General features: G+C 41.0%; 3 protein-coding genes and 1 long non-coding RNA gene across 5 annotated transcripts; 1 reads left to right on the top strand and 3 right to left on the bottom strand.

The window, feature by feature from the left end:
* Positions 1–2,174: 2,174 nt before the first annotated feature.
* On the bottom strand, positions 2,175–3,809 carry LOC308328166 (phosphatidylserine lipase ABHD16A-like; the record flags this gene model as incomplete). Its single annotated transcript, XM_080781897.1, has 1 exon — positions 2,175–3,809. One exon carries the CDS (start codon positions 3,807–3,809, stop codon positions 2,175–2,177), a length of 1,635 nt encoding a protein of 544 aa, XP_080638023.1.
* Positions 3,810–8,060: 4,251 nt separating this feature from the next.
* On the top strand, positions 8,061–12,699 carry ddb2 (damage-specific DNA binding protein 2). Of its 2 annotated transcripts, XM_080781373.1 has the most exons (11): positions 8,061–8,136; positions 8,223–8,355; positions 8,668–8,744; positions 9,284–9,478; positions 9,787–9,953; positions 10,441–10,540; positions 10,652–10,829; positions 11,472–11,614; positions 11,713–11,868; positions 11,985–12,030; positions 12,126–12,699. In XM_080781373.1, the coding sequence occupies exons 2-11, from the start codon at positions 8,229–8,231 to the stop codon at positions 12,374–12,376; spliced, it is 1,440 nt and encodes a 479-aa protein (XP_080637499.1). In that variant the 5' UTR covers positions 8,061–8,136; positions 8,223–8,228; the 3' UTR covers positions 12,377–12,699. The 2 variants fall into 2 exon arrangements, with proteins under 2 accessions (XP_080637499.1, XP_080637500.1); XM_080781374.1 differs by lacking the exon at positions 8,061–8,136 and having other exon boundaries at positions 8,228–8,355; positions 8,643–8,744.
* A 1,701-nt stretch (positions 12,700–14,400) lies between these two features.
* Positions 14,401–15,455, bottom strand: LOC308328016. The gene is made up of 3 exons (XR_013965241.1): positions 14,891–15,455; positions 14,675–14,842; positions 14,401–14,600 (listed from the first exon to the last, which is right to left on the bottom strand). It is a non-coding gene; the product is annotated as an uncharacterized lncRNA (long non-coding RNA).
* Positions 15,456–15,496: 41 nt separating this feature from the next.
* fam83b (family with sequence similarity 83 member B) lies at positions 15,497–25,356 on the bottom strand. The gene is made up of 5 exons (XM_080781368.1): positions 25,267–25,356; positions 23,102–23,561; positions 20,201–20,365; positions 17,978–18,102; positions 15,497–17,562 (listed from the first exon to the last, which is right to left on the bottom strand). Exons 2-5 carry the CDS (start codon positions 23,552–23,554, stop codon positions 15,522–15,524), a joined length of 2,784 nt encoding a protein of 927 aa, XP_080637494.1. The 5' UTR covers positions 23,555–23,561; positions 25,267–25,356; the 3' UTR covers positions 15,497–15,521.
* Between the last annotated feature and the right edge of the window lie 1,251 nt (positions 25,357–26,607).

The following is a 26,607-nucleotide window of genomic DNA, read 5'->3' as shown; positions in this document are numbered from 1 at the left end:
CATTTGCTTGCTTTCTCTAGAAGTAGACCAATTTGGAGTGTAGCCTACGTCACGGTTACATCACGGTTACGTGATGTCACTGCAGCGTATAGACCAATTATTATTAATTATTTACAAACATTGGGACTGGGCGCACAGTAATTTCATGTAATCAATTACCAACAGATCTCCAAACCTGTTGTTTTGGGGAGCGCTGGTTTCAGTCCATTCAATCTCTCTTGTGTGTTGGCTAGTGAGGAAACATTTAGGGCTGTATTTTGCAAGTACCAAGGCTTATTACCTAAAGACCTGGAGGCGTGATCAATGCTCTTTGGCCACTCAGAATAGCCAAATGGCATTGATCACGCCTCCAGGTCTTTAGTTTACTCAAGTTAGGTAATAAGACCTGCACTTAAGACATGCAAAATACAGCCCTTATACTTCAAAGCGCAACAGTATTGCGCACAGAGAACAGCTGATATACAAGCTCACAAGTCACATCGCATCGCGATCATGTGACTGTTGTGAGCGTCTATGCGTAGAAGTCTGCGTGCGCGACACCATCGCGGGACGAAGCATAATGTTATACTTGATGGGCTGCAGGTGCGCGTGCAGCCATGCGGACAACAACGCTCTGCTGCCGTTATCATGAGCGCACCTCCCGTTCTTATGACAGCGACTGGAGGTCTGGTTTTGAGGACAACTGATTTGAATTGCTATTATTGTTCAAACACAACAGAAACCAATGGATTAGATATTTCAAGGGCGAGAGATCACAATAAAAATCCTAATCATTCTTCCTCCACACTGGGATAAAAACAGCATCTGAAAGTTTGATGGGGCATTTTGTGAGTGTAGTTAGAACTTTTCCATTTCATCTTATGGACTTACTCTATGACACAGATACACAGATCCGTGTATTTATTTATTTATTTATTTATAGACAGTATAGAAATGCTCCTCCAATGAATGAGGGAAAATATATGGGATCCATTTATTCCATTCATGCAGAGAATAAATTCACTCCCGACTGGACCATATGGCCCGAAGTGGTGTGCTGCTCCATGGATTGCAATTGTTTATCTTAGTTTATTTATTTCGTCATTTTAATCATTTATTATTATTATTATTATTGGGCTCATGAATACAAAATGTAAAGTGTTTTTTCTGTTTGTTTTTTATTTATTTATTATCAACATCATCTTCAGTTTGCTGTGGTGGAATCTGAGTTAATAATACATTTAATAAACTTTATTTGTAAGGCACCTTTACCAGAGAGGGTTGCTTGTAAATCCATAAGGGGCAATCAGTACTATAATTTCCTCTTTCTGGACTACTCTGATGATTGATGATTGACTGATGATAATACACAATATTAGCCTATACTGTGTTTACAGCAATGTCATAACATGTAAGCCTATTACTTTCACCAACAAAAATAAATACATTTACAATAGTCTTTTGTCTCAACGAAAAATATCTTTTAATATCACCAATATTTTGTGATATGACTCAAAATATTGTGACACCCCTTGTTATCATACTATAATCATACTATATCATACTATAATCATACTATCATACTATAATTCTGAAATGTCTGAATGTGTGTCTGTCTGTGTGTCACTGTGACTGCCATAGCTCCTCACTGCCTGCACCAATCACTCCCACTTTTCACACAGGCATTGACCATAATGGAGGTCTTTTTCCAATTTAACACATTATAAATTAATAATGAATTTATTAGTGAATTAAAAATGTGAAAACGCACCCAGGGCGCAGTACCTAAGTATTTCACTACAGCTAGTAAAGATAATTACTATTCCTTGGTTTAGTGGTTTAGTAAGGGCAAGAGATAGTTTCAATATTGTTTCAATACATGCACACTTTCTGACAGAGTAGGCCGGTACAGTACGACAGCATGCCAACAACACATCTTGGACATCTTAAGAGTTGCCAAACATCACAATAATAGATCACGCCTTGCCCGGGAAATGGGAATACACATATACCCACACAACCTCTACATCCGCTTCCGTAGGGGGACAGAGTTGCATTCTGAGTCTGACGCACCGCCATTCCAGCTATGTGGCTTCCGCGTGCAGTTAGGTTATAGGGTTAGGGTTAAGGACAGGGTTAGTAATGTGGCAAGTCGGGATGGTGATGTGTCGGAATATCGGGCTTCAGAATCTATCTCACAGCCTCCATGGGGTGTGGAACTCGACGAAAGGGAGAGGAGTGCAGTGCGTCGTCTCAATGTTCCTCATGAACTTCCGTGCCAAGAAAAGAGCCAACTGTTGCCTTCCCTCTAATGGCATATCCTCACCAATGCTCCATGGGTAGAAGACATCTCCACCCATCTGGTAGGACTGCAAAACAGACACACACCAGTCGTCATCCACCTTATAGCTACTATAGACATACGCTTCTGCCATGTGGTTGGAGGCCTCTAGCCACTGTCGGACTACTCTTATTCCTTCATCCGTCATCACCTTGGGATACCTGAACTGGAGCAGTTTAAGTAGGAGGTCGTTCCCTCTGTTGGACATGATGTCTTCTGGACCATTGGTTGTGATCATCTCATCTTTGGTTCTCCTGATTAGCAGCACTGGTCCCTGGTACTTGCAAAGCTGCTCAGCATTGTTGAGGTTCATATACTGCCTGACCATTTGCTGAACGAACGGCCTCAAGCTGCTGGCAGGAATGACTCTGAGAGCAATAGGGAGCACATCGTCGAAGGAGGCGTCCAAAACTAGGGAGCGGATCTCTGGGTATGACATCCCTGCCCAGGTGGCTGTGAAGCCTCCTATAGACCAGGCATACACTATGATATCACTGAGTTGGAATCCCAGTTTGTGTACCGCAAACTGGACCACTATGTCCATTGCATTGGCCTCACTCTGGGGAAACGGAACTCCTGTACTGCCTCCAAAACCCAGGTGGTTCCAGCCCAGCACGGAGTAGCCACCTTCCAATGGAGTGCTCATGCAGCCAATCTCATAGAAGCCTGTATTCCCTTCACAGCAGATTACCAGAGTCTGTCCGCCTTTTCCTCCGTCTCTCCTCTGATCCACAAACATGGTGTCAATCTCATTTCCATCGCAGGTGAGAAGTTTGTTCCTTTGGCCGTCAAACTCTTCTATGAGTCGAGCCCGGCCTTGCTGAAGTTTATGTTTCATGGCTTTTTGCAATAAGCTTAAAGATCCTGGGTACATCATCCTTCGCCCCAATGAGTGGGCAATGAGAAAACCAATGATGTTGTACAGCAGCATGCAGACAGGCGTGAGAACAGTATCTGCTGTTTGTCTCATTCTGGGCTCTGGTTTCACCAGTGAGACGCCTGCCTTGGACAACCTCTGATTGCTGACTTCTGTCCAGCTGAAGTCAGCAGGCCAGTGGAGGAAGTCAAAATCATAGCATCTCAGTGTTTCCTTGTTTCTAGGCGTACTACTATTCCTCGTTTCCTCCAGAATAGAGATAAACTGAAGATACTCTGGGTTATTCAATCTCCCCAAGCCTCTGAGACAGGCCATTCCAAGCAGACTTACAAGCATCGTTCCCCCATACTGACTCACTGGAATTAACTTACTGCTGCAGATGTAACCTTCCCTGTAGAGATAGCAGAGGAGGAGAGGAGAACTGTAGCAGCAAAGAGACCACAGTGAAGAAACCAAACCAATAACGCGGTCGGTGTGTTTTTCCAGACTCTTGGGTTGGTAGTTCCATCCCCTGCTCCCTGTCCTGCCCTTGGGTCTAGATTGTTCTGGTGAACAATGAATCCGCTGCAAATGAGGCCCGAAAAGACAACGCAGAAACATTCTGCTGGCCATTCGCAAGTTGAACGATTCCACGCTTGAGGGTCTCTCTAGAAATAGACCAATTTGTAGTGGATGTCACAGTTACGTCACTGCACAGTAAGGACAAGTAAGACGCGCAAACGCGGGAAGCGAACGCAACGTAGTTATACTTGTTCGTTGTACAAGTTGGACCACGCCATCACACTCATGTCACCATGACTCAGCCATAACCATATAAGGAGTCCCCAAAGCAGCTATACGTCCAAATATGGAGTGTGTTGCATCAATCACAAACAAATCACACAGCTCCATATATGGGCACAAAAGGGGGACACACAGACACACAGACAGACATGATCTGCTAGGTCTCATAGTAAGTGCTCACTGCATTCGCAAATAGAACTAACCTCTCATTTGGTTGTCTTGTCAGTGTCATGCAATTCTGAAGGAAACAATGAAATTATGTTAATCTCCGGATATCCACATGGTAACAGCTCCCGTCTTGAAGGATAAAAACACCAAAAAGGGTTCCATTCTAACCCATAGAACGGGAACCCCTTTGGTATTTTTATCTTTCAAGACGGGAAACCATTTTGGGGTTCACTTCTTGTTGCTATGTAATGTTTGAAAAAATAACAAAAAATAATTTAGGCAGTAGTCTATGACGTCAGTCGTTGATGACAATGACATACATATCTATGATGTATGACTCCAAATTTGGTCAAGATTTCAGCCCGATCAGAGTCCCACTAACATAACTTCCATTATAAAATGTAATGTTATTAAATTAAAAAAACATAATGTGAAAAAAGGAGATTAACTCCAGACACATGCATGCACATTGTGTGTGCGTGCGCACACACTCACATACATGTAATAACATGGTAATAGTAATTCTAGACACTAGCAGGCACCCTTGCCCCACTGCCTTAGATTAGCTGAAACACGGCCTGGGCTGTAGCTCAGCGGTCCAGGCACCTCGGCTGGTAGTCCGAGTCTGGCAGTGTGCTGCGGGTTCAACTCCCGATCCCGACGGTCTTCACTGCATGTCACCCCCCCCCATCTCTCTCCCCATTTCCTGTCAGCCTACTGTCTGTCCCTCTATACAAAATATTAAATAAAGGCGCGAAAGCCGCTAAAAGAAAGATTAGCTGAAACACCATATTTGAGGGAAAAAAAGTTTCTAACCAGCTGAGAGAGGACCACTGGCTGGTCCTCACTCAGCTGGTTAGAAACTTATTTTTTGACACTTTGTGTTTTTATTGACTGGCAGTTTTTCACTTGTAATATTAATTGTAGAGGGTTAGTTTAATTTGGATTCATTGAGGATACATTTGGCATAAATTAATGTTTTTTTCTTTTCTAAACGTTGATGCTTCCATTTATTCATTTTTTTTCTTAAATATATTTTTTATCCCACGATTTTGTAACCCATTTCTCACCCCTGTGTCAATCATCTAATGTGATCCTGGGCTCTACACACCCTCCACCAACCTAGTCACCATATATGGGGGACATGGGGAGAGCAACGGTGTCCAAGTTGCTCCTTTACACCTGACAGGGGGGAGTTTCCCTGGTTGGACGTAGAACCAGTTCCTTTCCCCTCCATCAGGCGCCCCGGCTGGCCAGGGGGAGGCAGTTTAGTGACCAATTATTCCTGAAGTTGGACAAATACTGCACAATTATTATTTTTTCAGTTTTTGCAACAAAATCATATTTGATTACATTATATTCCAAGTGCACATACTTGGAATATATAACCATTTTAATATACGTTTTACAATTCTATCAGTCGAACGGCCTAGTTTTACAATTATATGAATTGAACGGCTGCATTTTACAATTATGTCAATCGAACGGCTGCGTTTTACAATTCTATCAGTCGAACGGCCTAGTTTTACAATTCTATCAGTCGAATGGCCTAGTTTTACAATTCTATCAGTCGAATGGCCTAGTTTTACAAAAGCCATTAGGAATTGTAAATATCTAGTACAAAACTGTTCATTCCATTTCTCATTATGCATCCTGGCACAGGCCGCACAACATAGCTCCACATAATATGCTTAGCAGTTCTGGGATCTTTTGGGTGCAGTATGGGTGACACGCTGTAGGGGGAGTCAGATGTGTGTCTAAACCAGGTACTAAACTCATTTTGGACTAAAAGTGAGGCATCTATCTATAGTCTTAGGAGCCAATTTCAGTGAAAATAAAGTGAGGACCAGCAAAATGTCCTCACGCTGTTGTTTAAAACTCTCTCCAGTCCTCACTATGTAGCAAGTACAAACACACACACACACATACACACACACACACACACACACACACACACACACACAGTCACACACACACAGAAGACAGAAGTTATCCACTTGCAGAGACACAGCAAACATAAAACACTTGGAAGAAAGGTCATCAGCCTTAATAGGATTGATGACCTTTCCAAGTTGGCGAACCGTAGTCAGAAGTGGTTGGAAACTAGTTTTTGTACTTTACTTGAGTAGGCCCATTTACAATACTTTAACTTCTACTCCACTACATCTCAGAGGCAAATATTATATGCTACTTTTACTCCACTCCAATTATTTGAGAACTTTAGTTAGGCTATAGACAGTTAGGTGACCTTCACAGTTCACACCTAATGCGCATCAAAGAACCGCACATTAATCTATTGCTTAAGGAAACACATAAAAAACACTGCAGTGTACAGAATATTCTGTCTGTCTGTCGTGCGTTAACATGGAGGGCTGTCATGTGTGGGGATCCGAGTGGAGACTTTCTTCATCTTGTTTAAATATAAATACTTCAAAATTAAAACACATGTTTATCTCAGCATGATTTATAAACTCTAGGCATAGCTAACATGGCATATGCATAATAATTGTAGGCTATCGGATGATCATCAATGGGACTCTGGGAGTAGCTATTGTAAACTTTGGATAATTTTGCGCTCCCATCTCCGCAGTGCCTCATGTTTCGTTGTTTTTCGTGTTTTTAGGATGCCCAGTTGGGTTTGGACTGTCAAAGCGCTTGGCTAGCTTGGACTTGCATTTAAGAATTTTCAGAGCATTTTTTGTCTCTGGCTTTCATTGCAGTCAGATGTCCGAATTCATCCATGGCTCCGAGCGGGTTTTGACCCAGATGGTTCTCAAAGGAGCCATGTTGTTTAGTAGGCCTACTGATGTAAATTTGGTTTTGAAGCTACGCCATGCTTCTTCGACTAATGAGCTCCTGAGCTCATCGGACCAATCCAGATTCTTCAGTTTAAGGTTAAAGGCCTCGCTAGAGTAGGTTTTGACTGAGTCCCTAGATATGACTGTTTTGCGACAGCCAGTTTTTGTTTTTTGCGGGTACAGAAAAACATAAAATGATCACTAAGCCCCCCACATACAATAACCCCTTTCTTGGAGATTCTGGATTTGTCCGAGGTCAGAATGAGATCAATGACAGTTTGAGTAGAATCACACACTCTTATGGGTTGGGTAATTAGCTGACTGACATGCAGATCACAAAACAGACTGAATGACTTAAACGCAGGTGCTTCCTTACGATGCATTATATTAATATTATATTGATTACGATGCTTATTGTAGTCGCCAATCAGGATTTTCTCTACACATATAGACAGGCGGTCTATAGACTGTGCCACTGCCAACTAATACTGATTTAGCATTTATTTTTAATTAATTCAACCCACACAGTTTCAATTTCATTATGCTGCAAGTCAGTAGCCTACGAGTGATGTATTCAGTATCTTTGGTGAATATACATGCACACACCACCACCGTGTTTGTTTCTGTCATTTCTAATGACAGAAACTTTTTAGTTTCAGAAAAACACAGGATGTTTGCCTTACCGTTTTGAAACAATTGTCTGATTTCAGCCAGTTTGGGACCAAGGCTGTTCACGTTCAAATGAAACAGGTGAAGACCGTTGGAGGCGACAATAGAGTTAATACCAGTCAATGGGAATAGGCTAATGAAGTCCGGCTATATGACCGAAACTTAAGCGTGTAATAAAACCAAAGTCCAAAAACCAAAATAAAAACTAAAACTAAATACTGACAGCAAGTAACAATATAATAATCATCATCACAACATAATTATAGGTAGCCTCAGGTTATAACATTTACAGTACACCCGTTTAAATAGATCTGTACTCTGGAGTTATTATTATTATTATTTATTTTGGCGTTTTAGGGCTTCCGTCATGAAAGTGTGTTGACACTGACACCTACTGTCAGTTAGCTGGAACAACACACACAGAAGTTACAAAACACAGTACCACGTGTGTGGTTGCTCAGAGATTTTTAGCTTATACAACATTTTTTGCATTGCTTTGTGAAATATCAAGTCATATACAGGTAAGCAATTGACAATTATTTGAGAAATCGTTTACCAAATTACTATCCCGCTTTATTTAATAAAACCATTATTCTTTTCCCCCCAGGAAGAGATGAAAACAAACACGCAGTCAGATCCAACTCCTGCAAGGGGAAAAGTGTGGAAAAGAACGGGAGATAAAGTGCTAACTATCCCCAAAAAGCTACGAGAAAGGATAGACGGGGAAACGACAAAAGCAGGTTTGCATGGTGCCAATAATTCCACTTTGCATACCACTCTAATTTAGGCATCCAAAGCGTGCAGTTTTAATCGAAATCTCTAGGCTTAACCTACTTTGTTTTAGCCCTGAAACATGACTGTCATCATGGCTTTGGCTTTGTCTTTGAGGGTGTTATGCACCAGTCTAGGGGTCTGATACATAACATAAAAATATGACGCTCCCGCCTTCCCCAACTCCCAAGCAGCCACTCGAACAAGAGTTAAGGATGAAAAAGCTAATATATATTTATTAACTTTTTCTCATTAGCCTATGCCCTATGTCAATTATCCAGGTAGTGGCCATGGAAACATCCTGCACTACATTTACAAGAACAAGCTGGGGCAATGTCTCCATTCACAATTGAGACAGGTAAGCACTAAGCAGGAATGGGAATTATCAATACTAAATTAATTAATTAATTGATAATTGTTAAGTTTTGATAACCTTATCAGTCCAATGTACTGATGTAGGTTCAGGGCATGAACAATCAATGCCTGAGCCTACATAGCATCTATGCCCTACAGCTCGGACATTACACTGTACAGTAACAAAATGTTAAATATATAGGCGTATTGGAAAAAGTTTTTAAGTAAACTTAAAGTATGTATGATTAGACTGCATTCTTAAACATTTGACATAAGTCTAATATTTCTATTGCTATAGTACATATTGCTACTCTGATGTACCGTGCATGTTCAAATAACGTAGGCCTATAGTCTACTTTATATTACTTTACATATTTATTTATATATATATATATATATATATATATATATATTATATAAATATTTTTGGACAAAATAGCCCATTTTACATTAAGGTGACCAGATGTCCCTATAGTGCCCACCTATCCTATATCCCCCCCCCCCCCCTCATGTCATCTTCATGTTTATTTTCTGTTATTCCAGTGTCTCCAGGAGCCCTTTCTTCGTTCCTTAAGCTCCTACAAGTTACACCGCACTGCCAGCCCATTTGATCGCAGAGTCACCTGTCTGGAATGGCACCCCACGCATCCCACTACAATGGCTGTTGGGTCCAAGGGTGGGGACATAATGCTCTGGAACTTTGACAATCTTCTTAAAATGAGAAGTTTTATTCAAGGGGTGAGAATGGGCATCTTTTGACCAGGCAGGGTTCTTCAACCGGTGGTCTGGGACCCTATAAGACTTATAGGGTCCCAGACCACCGGGGGTCTGTCATTAAAGATATACAAACATAGAAAACTTTGAAATGCCCAAAATGGAGATGGCATGTTGAAAGTAGATAAAAATAAGGATAATTGCAGATAGTACCAATGTAAAAAAAAAGATAATGGCTTATCTATTGATCAGAATATCAGTCTGGATCTAATCCTGAATTACTATTAGTGTAGTGCTCCCTGTGATAGGCCTGCATTTGTCTTTGTGCACAGAAAGGGGCTGGAGACTTTACTGGAGGGATGAAGTTTTGTCCGACAGACCTATCCAAAGTCTACGTGGCTTCCGGTGATGGCACATTGACCTTGCAGAGCTTTGAGGGTCTTACATCCACCGTTTTGTCCAGAGCCACAGACTGTGGCCATGATCACCATAATCTTTGGTGAGAATGCAGGGACAGTCTTGGAGGAAATTGAACAAAACAATGTGTGTTGTTTTAGGTGTACGATATTGTGTATACACTATAGAGGGTATGCACATGCATAAAGTGAATGGCAAATCGAGTGGCAAAGTGAGTTTAACATTGTTTAATGTCGTTTAATGCAATTAGATATTACTTTTCTGTTTGGATGCATGGGCTGTCAAGGCCAGAAAGTAGATTTTAGCAGGCATTACTGCATAACTTCCTGGTTTGATGACGTGCATACCCTCTATAGGACTTCATAAACATAGAAAGTAGTCCCTCAAGTGTAGTTGTATTCATGCCAGATTCATAATTCGACCCAGATGAGTTGTTTACCAAAAATAAATGGTGATAATAGTCTTGCATTAATTAGTGTAGTCTTGTATTGTGTGTACATTATCAGCTGCAGACAGAATGCATAATCATCAACAATAGTCACCTGTCCTTTTGTTTGTTTTGCGTCCAGTTACTGGTACTGCTGTGTAGATGTTTCTGTGAGCCGACAGATGCTAGTCACAGGAGACAATGTGGGGAACCTCCTACTAGTCAGTATGGATGGTCAAAAGGTACCGTTTCACTGAATGAATCACTGCATGCTCTTACAGTATACAGTATTCTTTAATGCCATAAGACTGTAAAGTCTTTATATAGCTTTTGTTTTTCTTCTAATGCTGCAGATCTTCAACGATAAGTTGCACAAAGCTAAAGTGACCCATGCTGAGTTCAACTCCCGCTGTGACTGGCTGTTGGCAACAGCCTCTGTTGATCACACAGTCAAGCTGTGGGATCTGAGGAACATTAAAGACAAGAGCAGCTTCCTCCATGACATGCCTCATGACAAAGCTGTCAACTCAGGTGTCACTCTCTTTTGGAAAACACGTCACGAAGGGCTGAAAAAATAATTTGTGCGGTTTTGTCTCAAACATTTTTGGCTCAGGTCACCCCTGTAAATAACGTTTTCATCAATGGCACTCCTTAATTACAGTTACTTTATAGCACCCTACATTTATATCACATCACGGTACGTAAAACTTTTCACCCTAGGATACAGTTGTCACGAAGGAAACTTGAGAGAATATCCATTTCCATTAGGACAGATTGAAAATAACTTTATACTTGGTTAACATTTAAGTTTTAATGACTTGAAACCCAGCATATCTATTCTAGGGGTAACGTTCAGAAAACATAGCAGATCTACAAACTCACGTGTTGTAAGCTTGTAGATCGGCAAAGCGATTTGGTGTAGATCGAAAAAGAATTTACCAAGTACAGTGCAACTGAAGTTTGTTTTACTAAGTATAGCGGATTAAACAAGGGATATTGATCAATTCCAAATATCATCAAAGTATTCTGTGGCACCCACTGTGAGAAACCCTGCCCTAGATGATTTTTTTTAAACAGTGCACATGTGCTTTTGAACCACATTCATCAGTTTCTCTTTAATTAATATAACATTATACCTTAATTACAATGATTTCTGTTGGCTTCTCCCCACAGCATACTTCAATCCTCTGGACTCCACCAAGCTGCTCACCACAGACCAGTATGACCAGATCCGAATTTACTCCTCCACTGATTGGTCCAAACCACAACACATCATCCAGCATCCCCACAGGCAGTTTCAGCACCTCACCATTAAGGTTGGCCGTCTCCTTCTGTTGTGCTGCTTGTAAAGAAATGTATTGTACAGGACTATGACTCAAAAGTACCATGTTGTACATTATGTTTTTGACCACAGGCTACGTGGCATCCCATGTATGACCTCATAGTGGCTGGGCGGTATCCTGATGACAAAGTCTGTCCAGGTGAACTCAGGACCATTGACATCTTTGACTCCAACACCGGAGAGCTTGCATGTCAGCTGCGAGATCCAAACGCTCCCGGAATCATATCTGTAAGTACAATCTGCACACGGAATGCAGGCTTAAAACGGGCACTTTGAACATTTTAACCGCTCTAGGATTTAATGATCCTTTAATAAAGAGATTTAAATGTTATTAAAACCTTTAGGTCAACAAATTCAGCCCACTGGGGGATGTACTAGGATCTGGAATGGGTGAGTTTCCCAAACTATAGTTAAGACTTGAATCTGCCAACTGACCAAAAGTTGAGATTTTATCATGCTAAAGCTGTGTAATCTTCAAACGCCAGGGGTCAACATACTAGTGTGGAACCCAGAGGACGCCTTGGTCAGTGAGCAGAACAAGGAGGAAACTGGTTCCATGGTGGGAAGCTCAAGAGGCCAGCAGGGGAGTCGGCCGAGATCCAGCAGAGACCAGAGGAGACCAGCTGGGGACGCAAAGCTCAAGAAAAAGCTTGCTTCTCTGGAGTCAGACAGTAAAACCAAGACAAAGTCCAGGGGCACTGAAAATGTTAAAGCACGAGCAAGCAAAAGGAAGTGAGAGTAGTACATTAACCAGAATATTAATATTGTGTATACTGTACTGTATGTGTACAAAAGGAACATTTGTTCACGTCGGTTTCAGCATTCATTCGACTGTGAAGACATCGTCTGTTTGCTCTGAGGAAAATGTATAAATATTGTTAGAGATACTGTTTTATAGAGATGTTATCTCTGCTACTACAATTGAAATATATACCATAACCTAAATCTGCATTAAAATGGCAGTTAACCAGTGTTTTGTAAGCTCCAGCACCTTGTCTACACCTCAGACTGGGTGAGCTTTGTTTTCTTCATTTTCTTTTTCATTTACAATAAACAAAACTTTAATAAATTGAATGATTTCATATATAGTGCTTAATGATACTCCTGCATGACAAACATCGCAGTACACCAAACATTGACATTCAAAATTGTATGCCTTTATATGGGCAGTATACCGTTAAAATGCCTTTTAAATTATATACACACCTTTAAAGATCTATTGGCCAATTATTGACAACTAGATTATAAAACCCATTGACAAATACTACTTTAGTAAGGTCAGGCAGAGCTACGGCATTTTGTGTCTCGACGAACAAGCCAGTTGGCTGATATCTGCAGATGATAAGAATGCAGCCTTTAGCTACAGGACCTGAGGACATCGGTACCACAATGTCCAGCCGGGAATAAGACACTGAATGTCAATATTGGAACGAAACCTGAACACTTGCAATGGTACTGAATTGTTTTAATTTTAATATAGCCTACATTTTGAATTGTTAATGTGAATATCAACATTTATGGCAACCTTAGTAGTACAAGTCCACCACATGAGGGCAGCAGCTCCAGCATATAGCAAGGACTGGGCTGGGAACATGAGTGAACTGAATAGCCTACTCAATGCCTTTGGATAAGAGTAATTAGCAGTACAACATCATAAATCACACCCGTGTGAAGTGAGTGGTGCAACTCTCGGGGGGCGGGGGGGAGTTCCAGGGTGCTGGCCCGGTTCCGGCGAGCCGCCAAGCGTCCAAAACGGTAGAGAAATGACAGAGTTACCTACCATGTGCGGGGGGGGAGCTCCAGACCCCCAGGAATGCGCCCAGGGGGCCGGGCCAGTTCCGGCGGGCCGCCCTGCGTCCCAAACGGTTGAGAAATGACAGAATTACCGTGTGCCGATCCCTCTACTGTACTGTACTGTACTGGCACACCCAAAATCATCATATATACAGTTAACACTAACATTAACTAACTTACTGGTAACTAACACTCGCCTTGATACAAGGCCTAAATAGCCTAACTCGTGGCACTGGCAGTAGTCTCCTTCATATTTGAAATATTCAAAATTCACTGCCCTCTTCATATTTGAAATATTTAAACTCACTGCCCTCTTCATATTTGAAACATTTAAACTCACTGCAGAATCAGCCCCAGAGGCCCATGGATCTGGCCCTGCTAATAATAATTAATTGCATTTTTATAGCGCTTTTCATACTCAAAGCGCTTACAATGATTCATTCATTCATACATACATTGGGAGGTGAAGCAGCAAACAGTCGACGCCAGCATCCTCACTTCCCACATTCACACACCAATGGTGGCGAGCTCACACCGACCGACTCATTGGAGGCAATGTAGAGTTCAGTGTCTTGCTCATGGACACCTCGACATGTAGACAGGAGGAGCCGGGATTCGAACCACTGACCCATGGATCATTGGACGACCTGCTCTACCTCCTGAGCCACAGCCGCCCCCTAATCACTTGTGAATAATTAGGTGCATTGTTAGCATTCAGTGTACAACATAGTTGGATAACAGATGGATATACCCGCCATAATGGCTCCTAAATAAATTAGATAAAAAGTAGAACAATTTAATAAATTTGAAAATAGCACAAATAGGACAATTCCTTGCTCTCACAGGGCATACTTCTACCCACCAAGTCCCATAAGGCCTGTTGGGTGCACAACTATTGCTATTGATTTATCTCAATTTATAAATAAGTGCTCTGGTTACAGTAGAATTTGAAAAATATTGCACACATTTATTGATGGGTTCATGGGCGTGGAGTTAGGGATTTTAAACTATTGTCAATCATATACACACAGTAGCATATTTATGAAGTTCATAAACAAACATTGGATTTTAAAATGGCATCTTGTTTTTGACACCTGCAGCGAGCATTAGTGCATGAAAGACATAGGCTACAGATGCAGTATGGCACTACAAATTGGCAAAATATACTCATATCATGAAATAAACAATATATTTCCAAAGGAAATTGACCAAGTAATTAAATATACGAAACACCTGTAACTCAGAGTTAAGGGTAAAATATACCCAAAATGGACCCATAAGATTGGACTCAAAGTGAATCTGATTGTAAACATCCTTTGCCAAATGCATACTGTAAGTAAGCAAAGTTAACACTATAAAACACATTACACACACCTTTTTCAATGTCATGCCACAGGAAGGTAGGGTGCTTTTGCTACAACAAAACGCATTTTGTTCTCAGTCTGAAATTACAAACTCTTACAACTTTAAAGCTTTGCATCTTGGGTTCTATTGGGCATGATATACAGTAAATCTAAATAGTGTCAATCATCTTTACCTTTTGCTTATCTGTATTTTGACTTATTTCATGGCCAGGTGCTTTTGGTTAATTTTCTTTTCTACTGCTGATATTTTGGGTAAGACTTTCTTCTTTTTTTACGGTGTGGCTTTGCCCGAGTCTTGCTGTCCGACACACTAACCGAGAGTTGGTTTGTGCGAGTGTGTCCACGTGTTTGGAGCTAATCTTGCAAACCGTTGGCCACTGAAGTAGGCTCCACAATTTTTTCATATCATGATTTATAAATTTTGAAATATTTAACAAATCTGTTGTCATAGTACATCATAGACGACTGATGTCATTGAGTGACAGACGTCACAAGCTGGCCACACCGTTTCATAATGTGAGTCCATGTGATCTACTTTTTGTTTTTAATTTATAGATATTAGTCTATGGGATAGGCAATATATTTTGTGGATGTTTGGGAATGTACAAAAACAGGGGTCAATTTGATGCATTAGTGGCAATATTGGAATCTTTAACCTTTTAATCAGGTAAACAACTATTGAAGCAACCGCACAAAAGCGTAATCATAAACTAGACATTCTAGTTATTGCTTATTTTTATGTATTAAATTCCCTACTCTGTGTATGAATCTTTCAAGTTTATTCTCATGGTGTCCGTGTGTAGCCCGGGTGAGGTTATGTTCACTAGCTGTGCTACCCTTAGAAGACGGGATGCTTTTCGTTTTGTCTGCGTTACTAAAGCCTGTTGCAGAATGTGAGGGCTGCTTCTTTTCAAATGCACAGAATGGCTCATATCTACTTTGCAAACGGCTGTCTGCACCTTTACGCCAGTCTCCCAATTCATGGCTAGGCTGCACAGTCTTATCACCTCGTCTATGCATCTGTTGTGAATGTGATCGCAATGGCATGTTTGTCGGAGAGATTGGATGGAGGTCTTCAGTTCTAAATCGAGGAGATGATGCTTTTCTGGAGTCATCTGCAAAGTGGGTCCTCCTCTGGTGATCTGATGAATACCTGTTTGTGCTTATATGTACATTTTGCTCCTCATCTTCAGCCTTTATAGTGTCTGCACTGCTACCTGAACTTTCTATGGGTTGAGAGGAAGACTCTTTTTTCTCTGGTATGTGGAGTAGTGATCTGATTGTTTTGGAGCTCTTCTTTAGGAAACGTGGTGAACTCATGTCACTGGGTTTACATGCTGGCTCCTTATCATTCACATCAAGTATTGCTGCAGACATTGTTCTAGAGGGGGGCTCTTGCCAGTTGGATTCAGGTGGGCTCTTTGTGCGTGTAATGCTTTTGACATCATGATGAGACACCGATCTCTGATCCTCATTCAGATTCAATCCAAGTCCTCCATTCTGTGCATTGGCCCTTGCTGTATTTCTATCCATCTGTCTCCTTGCAAACGCTCCTCCGTACATAGTCCCCGGGGATTCACAATCATCTGCGTTTGTTTTCGGGTCTGCCAGACTATGCCTTTTGAGCCAGTTGTCTGTCAGGCTGTTGGGGTTTCTTGACATTGCGCCCCCTTTGGTTCTGCCGAGACTGGCATAATTAGGCTGGTGGGAGTTTCTTCCTGGACCAGAGCTGATGTTATTCCTCTCATCATCCAGAATCTGGAGACTTTGCCTCTTTAAGAGGAATTCTTCATTTTTCATTCTATTTTCCACTGTCGGGTTCCATTGCATTGACGAGTAGTGCAAAGTGCTGTTTGGTGTGACTGAGGGGTCAACCTGATAAGCAGAAGATGAAGTGTTTGTGTAACTGCTTATTTCTAATTGCTCTGGAATAGTGGACTGAAGAGCAGACAGAAGTGAAGACCTCCTCCTAGAGTTCTTGAAGGAGCTAGCTTTGTTGTCTGGTGCTTCATACTGATCTAAGTGGTCACAAGAGCCTCCAAATGGAGAATCTGCATTTTTGAGGTAAGACTCAATCCTCCATGTGCGCATGAAGGACTTGGACGTATTGTCCGGTGTTGGCATGTTCTGCTGCATGGAGAGGACCTGCTGGTCAATGCCGTGAAGGGACTGACGCATGTTTGGACTTCTGAACATCTGTGGGCCTTGGGAACAGTTGTCTAAGTTAGTGTTGTAGCTGGTTCTACCATTAGGAACCCCCACATCTGCAGCAATGTTCCAGTTACTTGACCTATGCCTTGCATTCTGCAGAAGACATGATGCATCTTGTCTCTCCCCTGCATAACTGTGCCTTTTCAGATAGTCCATAGTCTCTGATGGAGGCTGGAGTTGATTCATCCGGTTTTGAGCTATCACCCCTTGATGAATTACTGGCATGGGTTCAGTTGGTTTATCTTCATAAAGCCTCTCCTCAATATCTCTCATGCCCATTTGCCTCTCACAAGTCTTACGATATACTGTGTCAAGGGTATGTCTCAACTGGTCCTTTCTCTCAAAACCTTGGCCGGAGTTAGAGACATATTTGCTCATAATCTGCCTTCCATTTGGCCTGATATCATGTACGAAACCCTCTGGAGGGCACAGCTCAGCTGGCACAGTGGACCTGGCATAGAGTGTTCTAAACTCCTCATCGTAGGACTCCACCAGATGGCCTCTTATGACCTGCACCATGCTCAGATGAATCTTCTCATATGACCACATGAAGCTGGGAAGAAACATGAAAACAAACATTAAGTATTAGTATTAACTCAGTATGGGGGAGAAAATGTTACTTATGAATACCAGATTATGATTTATACCTTAGATTAGACCATGCCTAAATCACCAATTTAAGGTTTTTGTTTCCAACTGATCATAAAGGGTCAGAGGCTACTTTGTACTGTGTTTTACAATGAAAAAGATACCACTTGATCAATGAACATCACAGTACATGTTGACATTTCTCCACAAATTGTTGTCAGTATGTTTTAATCAGGTTTTCTTGTTCATAAACAAGTCTTAACATAATTATGAAACAGTCAATTGACAAGGGAAACAATATTGACCATAATGAGCAGAGTAGAGTTCAATGCCTTGTGAGTTAATTTAATATTTATTCTCTTTCACGTATGGCTTTTTACCTGTATGTACCATAGATCACAGTTTGACAGTCAACTAACAGGAACCTCTGTTGCATTGCTCCATGAAATTTAGCTCCTGATCGACAGAGGTAATCATGTCCTTTGACGGTGCGCACTCTCATGTTCTGTGTTCAAGGAGAAGAAAAGACCATGTCAGATGATATTGTACAGAATAGCATGTAATAGTAGCATAGACACTTTAAAACAAATAAAACTATTCAAAGAGGTTAAATGCCCTTTGGTTAGGGTTAACCCAAGTATTATTTTTTTTAGGATTATGATTAACTATATTAACATTGAAATATGGTGCTTTATTTCTACACTATGTGGTAGCGTAGTTGATAGCTGGCTTCATGGTCTGTTAAGTATGTGCATAATAGATGTTTAAAGGGTGTGTTCAGCATCACCTAAAAGTTGTTAGTAATTATCACCCCACCCAGTTAAAACGGGAGAAACCAAGGTTAATTTGAAAGAAGGCTTCAGGCTTTTATTGAGCAGTGAAGCATTGTCATTGTGAAGCATGTTATTATTGTCATTGCCTTTTTATGGCATGGCATGTATTTAGTCTGCCTGTGTGTCTGTGTATCCACAGCTAATCTCACACACCGCTGGGGAAACCACAGCACATTCCCTGTGCACACCGCCGTAGGACAATGAAGTACCTCCTCTAATTTGTCTTCCCAATTTACATTTTAAACATTTTGATATATTTAACTTCATATACTTAGAGGCTAAACTAGAGCATGGAGTTAATATTACTAATGATCTCAATCTTCTGTATTGTATTTTACTATAGTCTATGAGCAATCACTATCAAATTGGGAATATCCCAGATATGCTGGTGCTCATGGATTCTATTTTGAGGGCTAGAGTGTAGTGGTTAGAGCATATGCCTTTCATGCGGAAGGTTGTGAGTTTGAACCCTGTCCTGCTGGTTGACGTAAACAAGGGCATGCGGTCGCAACAGGTTTCTAATACAAAATCAAATGGGTTTGAGCCAAGTCCCCTGAGGTGGTGTCTGAGGCCTGTCCTGGACAGGGACGTTAGATCCTTTTGCTGGCTCTCCCATAGGATTTTCTTTAAGTATTTATTTAAAGACGGTTACGCCGCGGACAAAGCCAACTAGGTTGGTGACAAATCATGACAATGAACACAATATTTTGGGCCGATCAAATCATTAGAAAGAAGAAAATAAAGGCAGGAGACAACACTATTTGTTGATATAGCGAAAATAGTCAATCTGTCGACATAGTTGATAACTTTAAATTCCTGGTCATACACATCACAGACACATTCACATGGTCACTCAACACTGAGTACATCCTCAAGAAGGCGCAACAGCGACTGTACTTTCTGAGGCGCCTTAAAAAATGTGGCTTAAGTACAAAGGGACTAGTGAACTTTTATCGCTGTATAATTGAAAGTGTCTTAACTGGCTGTATCACAGTGTGGTACGGTAACACGACCGCTCAGGACTGCAACAGGTTGCAGAGGACCGTTAAAACAGCAGCTAAAATCATCGGCAGCACAGAACTACCTAGTCTCCACAACACTCGTTGTATGACAAAAGCCCAAAACATCATTAAAGACACCAGCCATCCCGCAAATACCTTGTTCCAACCACTCCCTTCCAAAAAACGCTACCAGAGCATCAAATCTCGCACCACTTGTCTCAGTAACAGTTTCTTCCCCCAGGCAGTCAGGCTGCTGAACAGCTGACCGTGAACTGTATTGCACTGTATTGTCACTTCACTTGCACTTTGTGTTTTTGTCTTTTCTTTTCACTATAGATGTTTGTTTTTGTCCTGTGAATATAAGACTGAGCAAAATAATTTTCATTGTATTTATACATATGACAAATAAACATGAACCTGAACCAATCTACAAGCTCACAATGCGGTGCCATTTCAACTTCTATATCGGCTATTCTTGGCGAAAAGATTTGGTATACAGGGAAAAACTGAGTGTCCCAGGTATGGACCCCTGGGGGACTCCGGTCAATGAAGTATATAGGGTTCAAGTGGTTAAAGGTGCTAAGGACCGTTCTGGGTGGTCTATAGTCTAAACGTTATGGATAAAGTTTCATCTCTTTCAATTAGTGGCAATTCAATGTCCACCTTAATTGAGATCATGGCTGTGTTCTGTCAACCCCACGAGATTGGCCATGGTATTGGTGATGCACAAAAGATGAATGGAAGTGATGTGTTCATATAATATACTCACCCTGAGTTGTTGAAGTTTGACATCTTGATTTTCAGCCAGTGTGAGGAAACTTTTCAGATGTGACTCATCCAGCAGCACATAGACTGAAACTCCCCTGAGAGAGGCATCGACAGTCTCCTTGAATATGTCTATGTCAGTAAACATGTCCATTACAATGGCAATGACCTATGCAGAAAATACACAAAAATGAAAGCTTAGACAAATGACCTAACAACAGGAATTGGTGATGAGTGCTAATGAGCCTGGCTTTAAGTTGATGCTGATATAGTTTAAAGCAGTGGTTCTCAAACATGTTCCCCATTTGAAGAGAGCCACACCAAAAAGATGGTTGAAACCGGAAAGATTGCACTTATTACAGTGCATAACATCACCAATTGAATGCAAATGTAAAGATACGATTTATACCTGAGATATGACATTATATCATTTTGATTATGACCTTGACTTTATGACCAATAAATTGACCATCTCTCTGGTTGCAGCCTATTCCTGGAGCAATAACAGACTTATATTAACTTTGGGAACAACATCATGAAGTGACAGCGATGGTTATTCGTAAAGAAGGTACTGTGTTCAATGACCACGTTTAAAGGAGCATTCAGTGATTTGGGTGATTTGGAAAACCCCCAGGTCTGCCCTGGTAACAAGATGTGCACATGCACTACAGTGGGGGGGGGGACACAACAGGCCAACAGCCCGCTCCCACTCGATCATGATTGGAGGAAGGCCCCTCTCATCCTGATTGGATGAAGGCTGGCTAACCCCAGAGCCTTATAGACAGAGTTACGCAAACTGCCTTCACTTCATGGGGCCCGGGCCAGTCCTGGACCGGAAGTAGGCAGAAATGCATTGGACTCAGGCAACAGCCCAGCTTTAATGATCTTAAATCCATTTATTTTAGATGAAAACAGTAATAGTGTAGTAATAGTACAACATAAACATTACAGAGAATTTAGTTGTCACTGTACAATACTTTTAAAACAGTTTAAAATAGCACCGCCCTCATTGAAAACAATGTATTTCCAACTCCAGCTTGTCTCAGTTCAGGCTGCAAGAACAGCGCTCGGTTTCTTCCCCCTCAATATCGTAACTCTTCTATTAGATGGCTCTGGCTAACCCTAGCCCAAAAAGAAACCTACGTTTTTTTGACCCCTGGGGTTAACTGGGGACAGGAAGGAACTCCTTATGGTCAGCACACTTCTATAGTAGGGAGGATTATCAAAAAATAAAACATATATTTGAATTAAGTGAAAAAAGCCATCACTGTCACTTCATAAAGTTGTTTCCAGAATAAACTCCAAAGACCATGTTAATCAAAATGACACATTATATGCTGACCAAAAACGGACTTATTTTAATTTATTTAAGTTTTTCTGTCACAGAATGCAATCCTCTATGCCAGACTCAACACAATATACCCAAATTGCGAAATTCACAATGCACTGCCCTCACCAAGGATTTGTATAATGGTATAAATTATTATTTTTTAATGTTTTTGTGTTTGAAATTCTAATGAATTGTCAACCACAACTCCTATGCTTGTCTTCCTCTACTTGATGAATCACCAAATCCAAGTTCCCAATGGGTATAATTGTTTACTGTCTGGATTTAATTTCAGTAGCCACCTATCACAAAAGTCCTATTTTATACTTTGTTGTTCTTTTATTGGCTATTTTGACATACATTAAAAATAAAATGACAGCGGTCTAATTTTTTAAGGTTCTTGTTCTCTTATTGCATACATATAGTTAGAATGTTGTGTGTGTGTGTGTGTGTGTGTGTGTGTGTGTGTGTGTGTGTGTGTGTGTGTGTGTGTGTGTGTGTGTGTGTGTGTATCATCGTCATTATTCATTACCGTACTAAAATATATGATTATGTAAGCTCTATTCTATTGACAATGAAGAGGTTCCCACACTTTTGTCTCGAGGAGATAAGCTGCAAAACCAGATTTAGCCTACTCCACCCCGACATCCCTGCTTGGCACTCCTTTGAGTTGAAAGATGAGAAAGGCGTGTAGATTTGCTTTGAAGGAAAGGAAGGACTTGCAACATGCTTTGACAGACAGGAGGAACCTAGACTTTCTCAAATGAGTCATTGTCTCAATTTGTGATTATATCACAGAACTAGGCCGGTCCTCCATGTTTGAATCTCAAATTATCCTTTGTTTTGTGTTTTCTACATCAATGTTTCTCAAACATTTTCATGTCAAGCACTCCCAAATTGATATATACCACAGAGCAAGATTTTGTAAAAATGTTGTGCCAGGGACCCCCATAAAATTAATTTGTCAAAATCTTTGTCTGGCCTGGGCCATTACATGGCTCAGTGGTCCAGGCACCTTGGCTCGTAATCCAGTCTGGCAGTGTGCCGTGGGTTCGACTCCCGATCCCGACGGCCTTTACTGCATGTCTTCCCCCCATCTCTCTCCCCATTTCTGTCCCTCCATAAAAAATATAAAATAAAGGCGAAAGCCACAAAAAAAAACATAAAAAAAAAATCTTTGTCATATCTACAAGCTTGTAGATCGTCTATTTTCAAATAGCTGGAAAATGAAATGGTGTATGAACTGTTACTCATTTTGTCAGGGTCCCCCTGGAACCTCTTGAAGCAGTGGTTCCCAAACTTTTCAGCACGCCATGGGACCCAAAAGAGAGATTAAGACGTTTCCCCAGGACCCAAGATAGTGAAAATAGCAGATCTACAAGCTCACAACACTGTCGTGACCCACAACAATTGGTCCATGACCCATGCACATATGGGTCCCGTCCCGACGCACTGCTTGGGAAACCCTGAAGGACCCCATTTTGGGAACCAGTGTTCTACATGTTATTCGCCTAATCGCCTGGTGTACACTTATCTAGTAGTTTATATAACTCTATGGGTGTACATTGCATAGCTTACCTGTCTTGCATCCTGAATATTTTTACGAATGACCTCTTTGATGGTGGGGTGGTTTTGTCTCGGCGGATGAAAAAGCAGCTCTACGTGAGTCTGTTGTCTCTCGTGCGGCGAGATTACGGGCCACCCTAGGATCAGCTCTGGGGTGGCCACGTCTGAGTGCATGGGCCAGTATGTCCCTGTGGAGGACTTGGTGGTGTCTGGAGGGCCATTACTTTCCTCTGTGTGATTTCCAGGCGTGGGCTGCTCCGCGTTGGCAGTGATGAAGAGGAGCTCTTCCTCAGACAGGAAGCCCCCTATACGTTCTCCCTTTAGGAACTTCTGATAACTCTCCCTGCCGTCAGTCACTAGTCGATCAATGGCCAGGCGATAGGTCTCCTTATAATGGGGCTGGATATAATCCTCTGTCCTCGAGTCTCCCTTCAGAGACGAGAGCATGGAAAGGTGATCCATCATTCCAGATCTGTCATAGATGGGGGAAATTAATCAATTATTGGATGCATAAGGATTTAATTTATCATTGATTGAACTCAGACAGGCCGGGTTATGCACAGCTTGAGTGATGGATAAGAGACGTGTTTGATGTGATTAATAGTAAGTAGGCCTAATATACCTAAATCTCCGAATTAGGGGGGGTTTTCTCACAAAATTGTCTGTCTTATATTGGAGAAGAAGAAAAACCCCAAATTCTCGCAGATAGATTTAAGCCTCAGAAGTCAGAATTGCATGAATTTAACTAAAATCACAATTTTGAATGAAAAGAGTGAAACCGAACTGTGAAAATGTGCCCATAATGATGCTCCATGTGTGACTACAGTGACCACAGTGTAGCTTATTTAAATAATTACGCTTTACTATCAACATATTAATACTGCTTCAATTCTTGATATTTTCCTTGTTAGTGATCATTAGTATTAGTATTAATATGAATTCTGCCATAATGACTGAGTTACCAGACAGAAGATGCAACAATAAAGCCTTGAACATCATGTCACAAAACATACACATTGTCTGAGTGTTGCTGAGTGTTCCTGTTGCAATGGAACAAATCTATGGGACAATGTGTACTCTCATATTGATTTCTGGCTGCCATCAAGCTGGTGTTTAATAGTTAGAAACAGATGGTGTTCTTAGCTACCTCTGTGCTGCAACCAAACATGCACAGACTTGCCATGTTAGAATTTGAAGACAGCTATAGCCCTCAAATCGATCACCATTTACTTTGACAGGAACATCCATGTTAATTTTGTTATATAAGTTTGCCATTTAAGACCTCAAATTAGGAACTTGAAACAAATTATTTATTTTTTATGGCCTCTCTCTACAAGTAAAGTTTTTGCGGTTAATCAAGAGTAAACGCAAGATAATAATAATACCTCAAAATGAGGAAAAACCTCTTTGTTGTCCTTGTGTATATGTCTAACATAATATATAGAATATGATTCTCCAAATACTTGTGCTATCGACTGTATATTGAGGGATGTTTTCAGTAGTAAACAGTCTTCTGAGTTCCAAGCTTATTTCAGGAATTCAAGAATTGACATGCACACTCGTTAAGCCTGGAACTTAAATCATCATGAATGGCAGTCTACAAAAGATAAAGTCTAGATAAAACCAGTTCAGTCTGTGATGTCATAACACTGTCACACCAGTTTGAAGCCATTTCACAGGAACTTTGTGGATTCATGCTATTCATATGTTTACCTTTACATTATTGATATTGTACATCACACAATGTTTTCCCCATAAAATCTTCCTGGGTGTCGTCACCTTTTCCATTTCTCCCAGTATATAGTTTTATATAATGTAGAACATCACACACACACACACAATCTGTTGCCTTATACTATGCTTTGTGAATATATGTACATAACAAGAATGTATGAAAGACTTGCCATAATTGTAAACAAATACATTGTACTGTAGAGTCGTCTAGATTTAAAATGTACATGACCAGTCATGTAGATTATGCCAAATATTTCAGTAAATAAAGAATTAATGTAAATTGGAGCTGTGCAGGTTAATATGCCTTTTAGCCAAAAGGGCTAAAAGAACTCACCAGTCCCCAGGGTTTTGTCAGTTAATTAAATCCACTGAAAGCATTATTATTAATATAATTATTTCCCCACTACCATTGCGCAATAGTCTACTGTACAGCAGTAACTTACGTTAAGATTTTGAGTTAGGCTACATGAAAATCCACTTGAATGCTCCCAATATATCCCAGTCTGACACAGTCAACATGCTGCCGGTATCTGACTGGTGTAAGTCTATGGCTAATGTCTGCTGGCTGAAGGAGACAAAAGACGGGAGGCGTTTCAACATGATAAGCAGTCTGTGGATAGAGGGTGTGGGTTCTAGTTTTGACATGCAAATGCAGCTCAGCTTCAGAACCTGCTCCCAGGCAGAAGCAGTCATAAACCTGTTTGAGATATGTAGCCACACCCCTTACTTTTCCAGGGATTCAAAGTTCACATGGAAGTAAACCTTGGCATGGCCATCTAGTGCCATGCACACTTTAAATAATAATAAAAATAAATAACAATAATATCACAATATAATCGCATTTATCTCCTCAACTGAGTCACAATAAAAAAAGCTCACTATAATCCCCCTATGATTATTTGAATCCCTAGTGCTCATCACTGTGGTACGTTCACAAAAGGCATCAATCAGCACTCAATAGGGTTAAAGGGCCACTTCAGCCCTTTTGCAACCAGATCTTATTTTAATGATGTTTGGGAGACAAGAAACAGTTTCCTGGGGTTTCTTTTACGTGGGTAATATGTGTTTTTAGATATTTCAGTATTTCAAAGTGTCCATGGGCTCCATGATGCCATGGACACTGGGCTCACATATTTCCTGGACTACATGTTGTCTGAGTAAAACCCAAGAGAGAGGCCAACTTTGCTTTACTTCCCGTATCTGTGTGAGGTGGGCGGTAACATTATTAGGAGACGGGAAGAATGTTGGAGTCTATTCATTTCCAATAGGAGAGTGAACGTGAACACAGCTTCTGAACCATTCCTTAACTCCATGGTCACTGAACTTGAACTAAATACTGGACCCAATCATCACAAGGCACACAATATTCACAAGATATTCATATTAAAATGGCTTCTTTTAGCAAGACAAATCAGGAGAAAATCTACTTTGTTAATGACGTTTCTTTATCCCAACAAACACTCGCGAGATTTGAGATGAGTCCGGAAGCCTCTCTCTGTCCATCTGCAATTTGACGGACAACACATAGGGGGCTCTGGCCTCATATTTAAGATGACAATATGTGAATATTATAACATGAAATGAATGGACATACAATGGCTACAATGAATGGCTACAATGAAGTTGGCCCATCTTCATAAATAGACCATCTTTGGTAAGACGGCCCACCCCCTATCCACAAGGAGGAGCAGTGGACCAAAGCATTATGGGAATTGTAGTCCAGAAAGGAAGTGAGCCCAATGTCCATGACACCATGGAGCCCAATGAGCCCATGGACACTTCGG

The sequence above is a fragment of the Protomyctophum bolini genome (genome assembly GCF_963924005.1).
Source record: "Protomyctophum bolini genome assembly, chromosome: 14".
NCBI classification, from domain to species: Eukaryota; Metazoa; Chordata; class Actinopteri; order Myctophiformes; family Myctophidae; genus Protomyctophum; species Protomyctophum bolini.
This window is presented reverse-complemented; position numbering and strand designations above follow the sequence as displayed.

Bases quoted from the DNA above. Each gene is read 5' to 3' on its own strand.
- fam83b (XM_080781368.1), bottom strand. From the start codon at position 23,554: ATGATGGATCACCTTTCCATGCTCTCGTCTCTGAAGGGAGACTCGAGG. The intron at 18,103-20,200 runs GTGAGTATATTA...CCTTGAACACAG, and splicing joins TCAAACTTCAACAACTCAGG to AACATGAGAGTGCGCACCGT. The intron at 17,563-17,977 runs GTAAAAAGCCAT...GTTTCTTCCCAG, and splicing joins GTGATCTATGGTACATACAG to CTTCATGTGGTCATATGAGA.
- ddb2 (XM_080781373.1), top strand. From the start codon at position 8,229: ATGAAAACAAACACGCAGTCAGATCCAACTCCTGCAAGGGGAAAAGTG. The intron at 8,745-9,283 runs GTAAGCACTAAG...CTGTTATTCCAG, and splicing joins TCCATTCACAATTGAGACAG to TGTCTCCAGGAGCCCTTTCT. The intron at 9,479-9,786 runs GTGAGAATGGGC...CTTTGTGCACAG, and splicing joins TGAGAAGTTTTATTCAAGGG to AAAGGGGCTGGAGACTTTAC.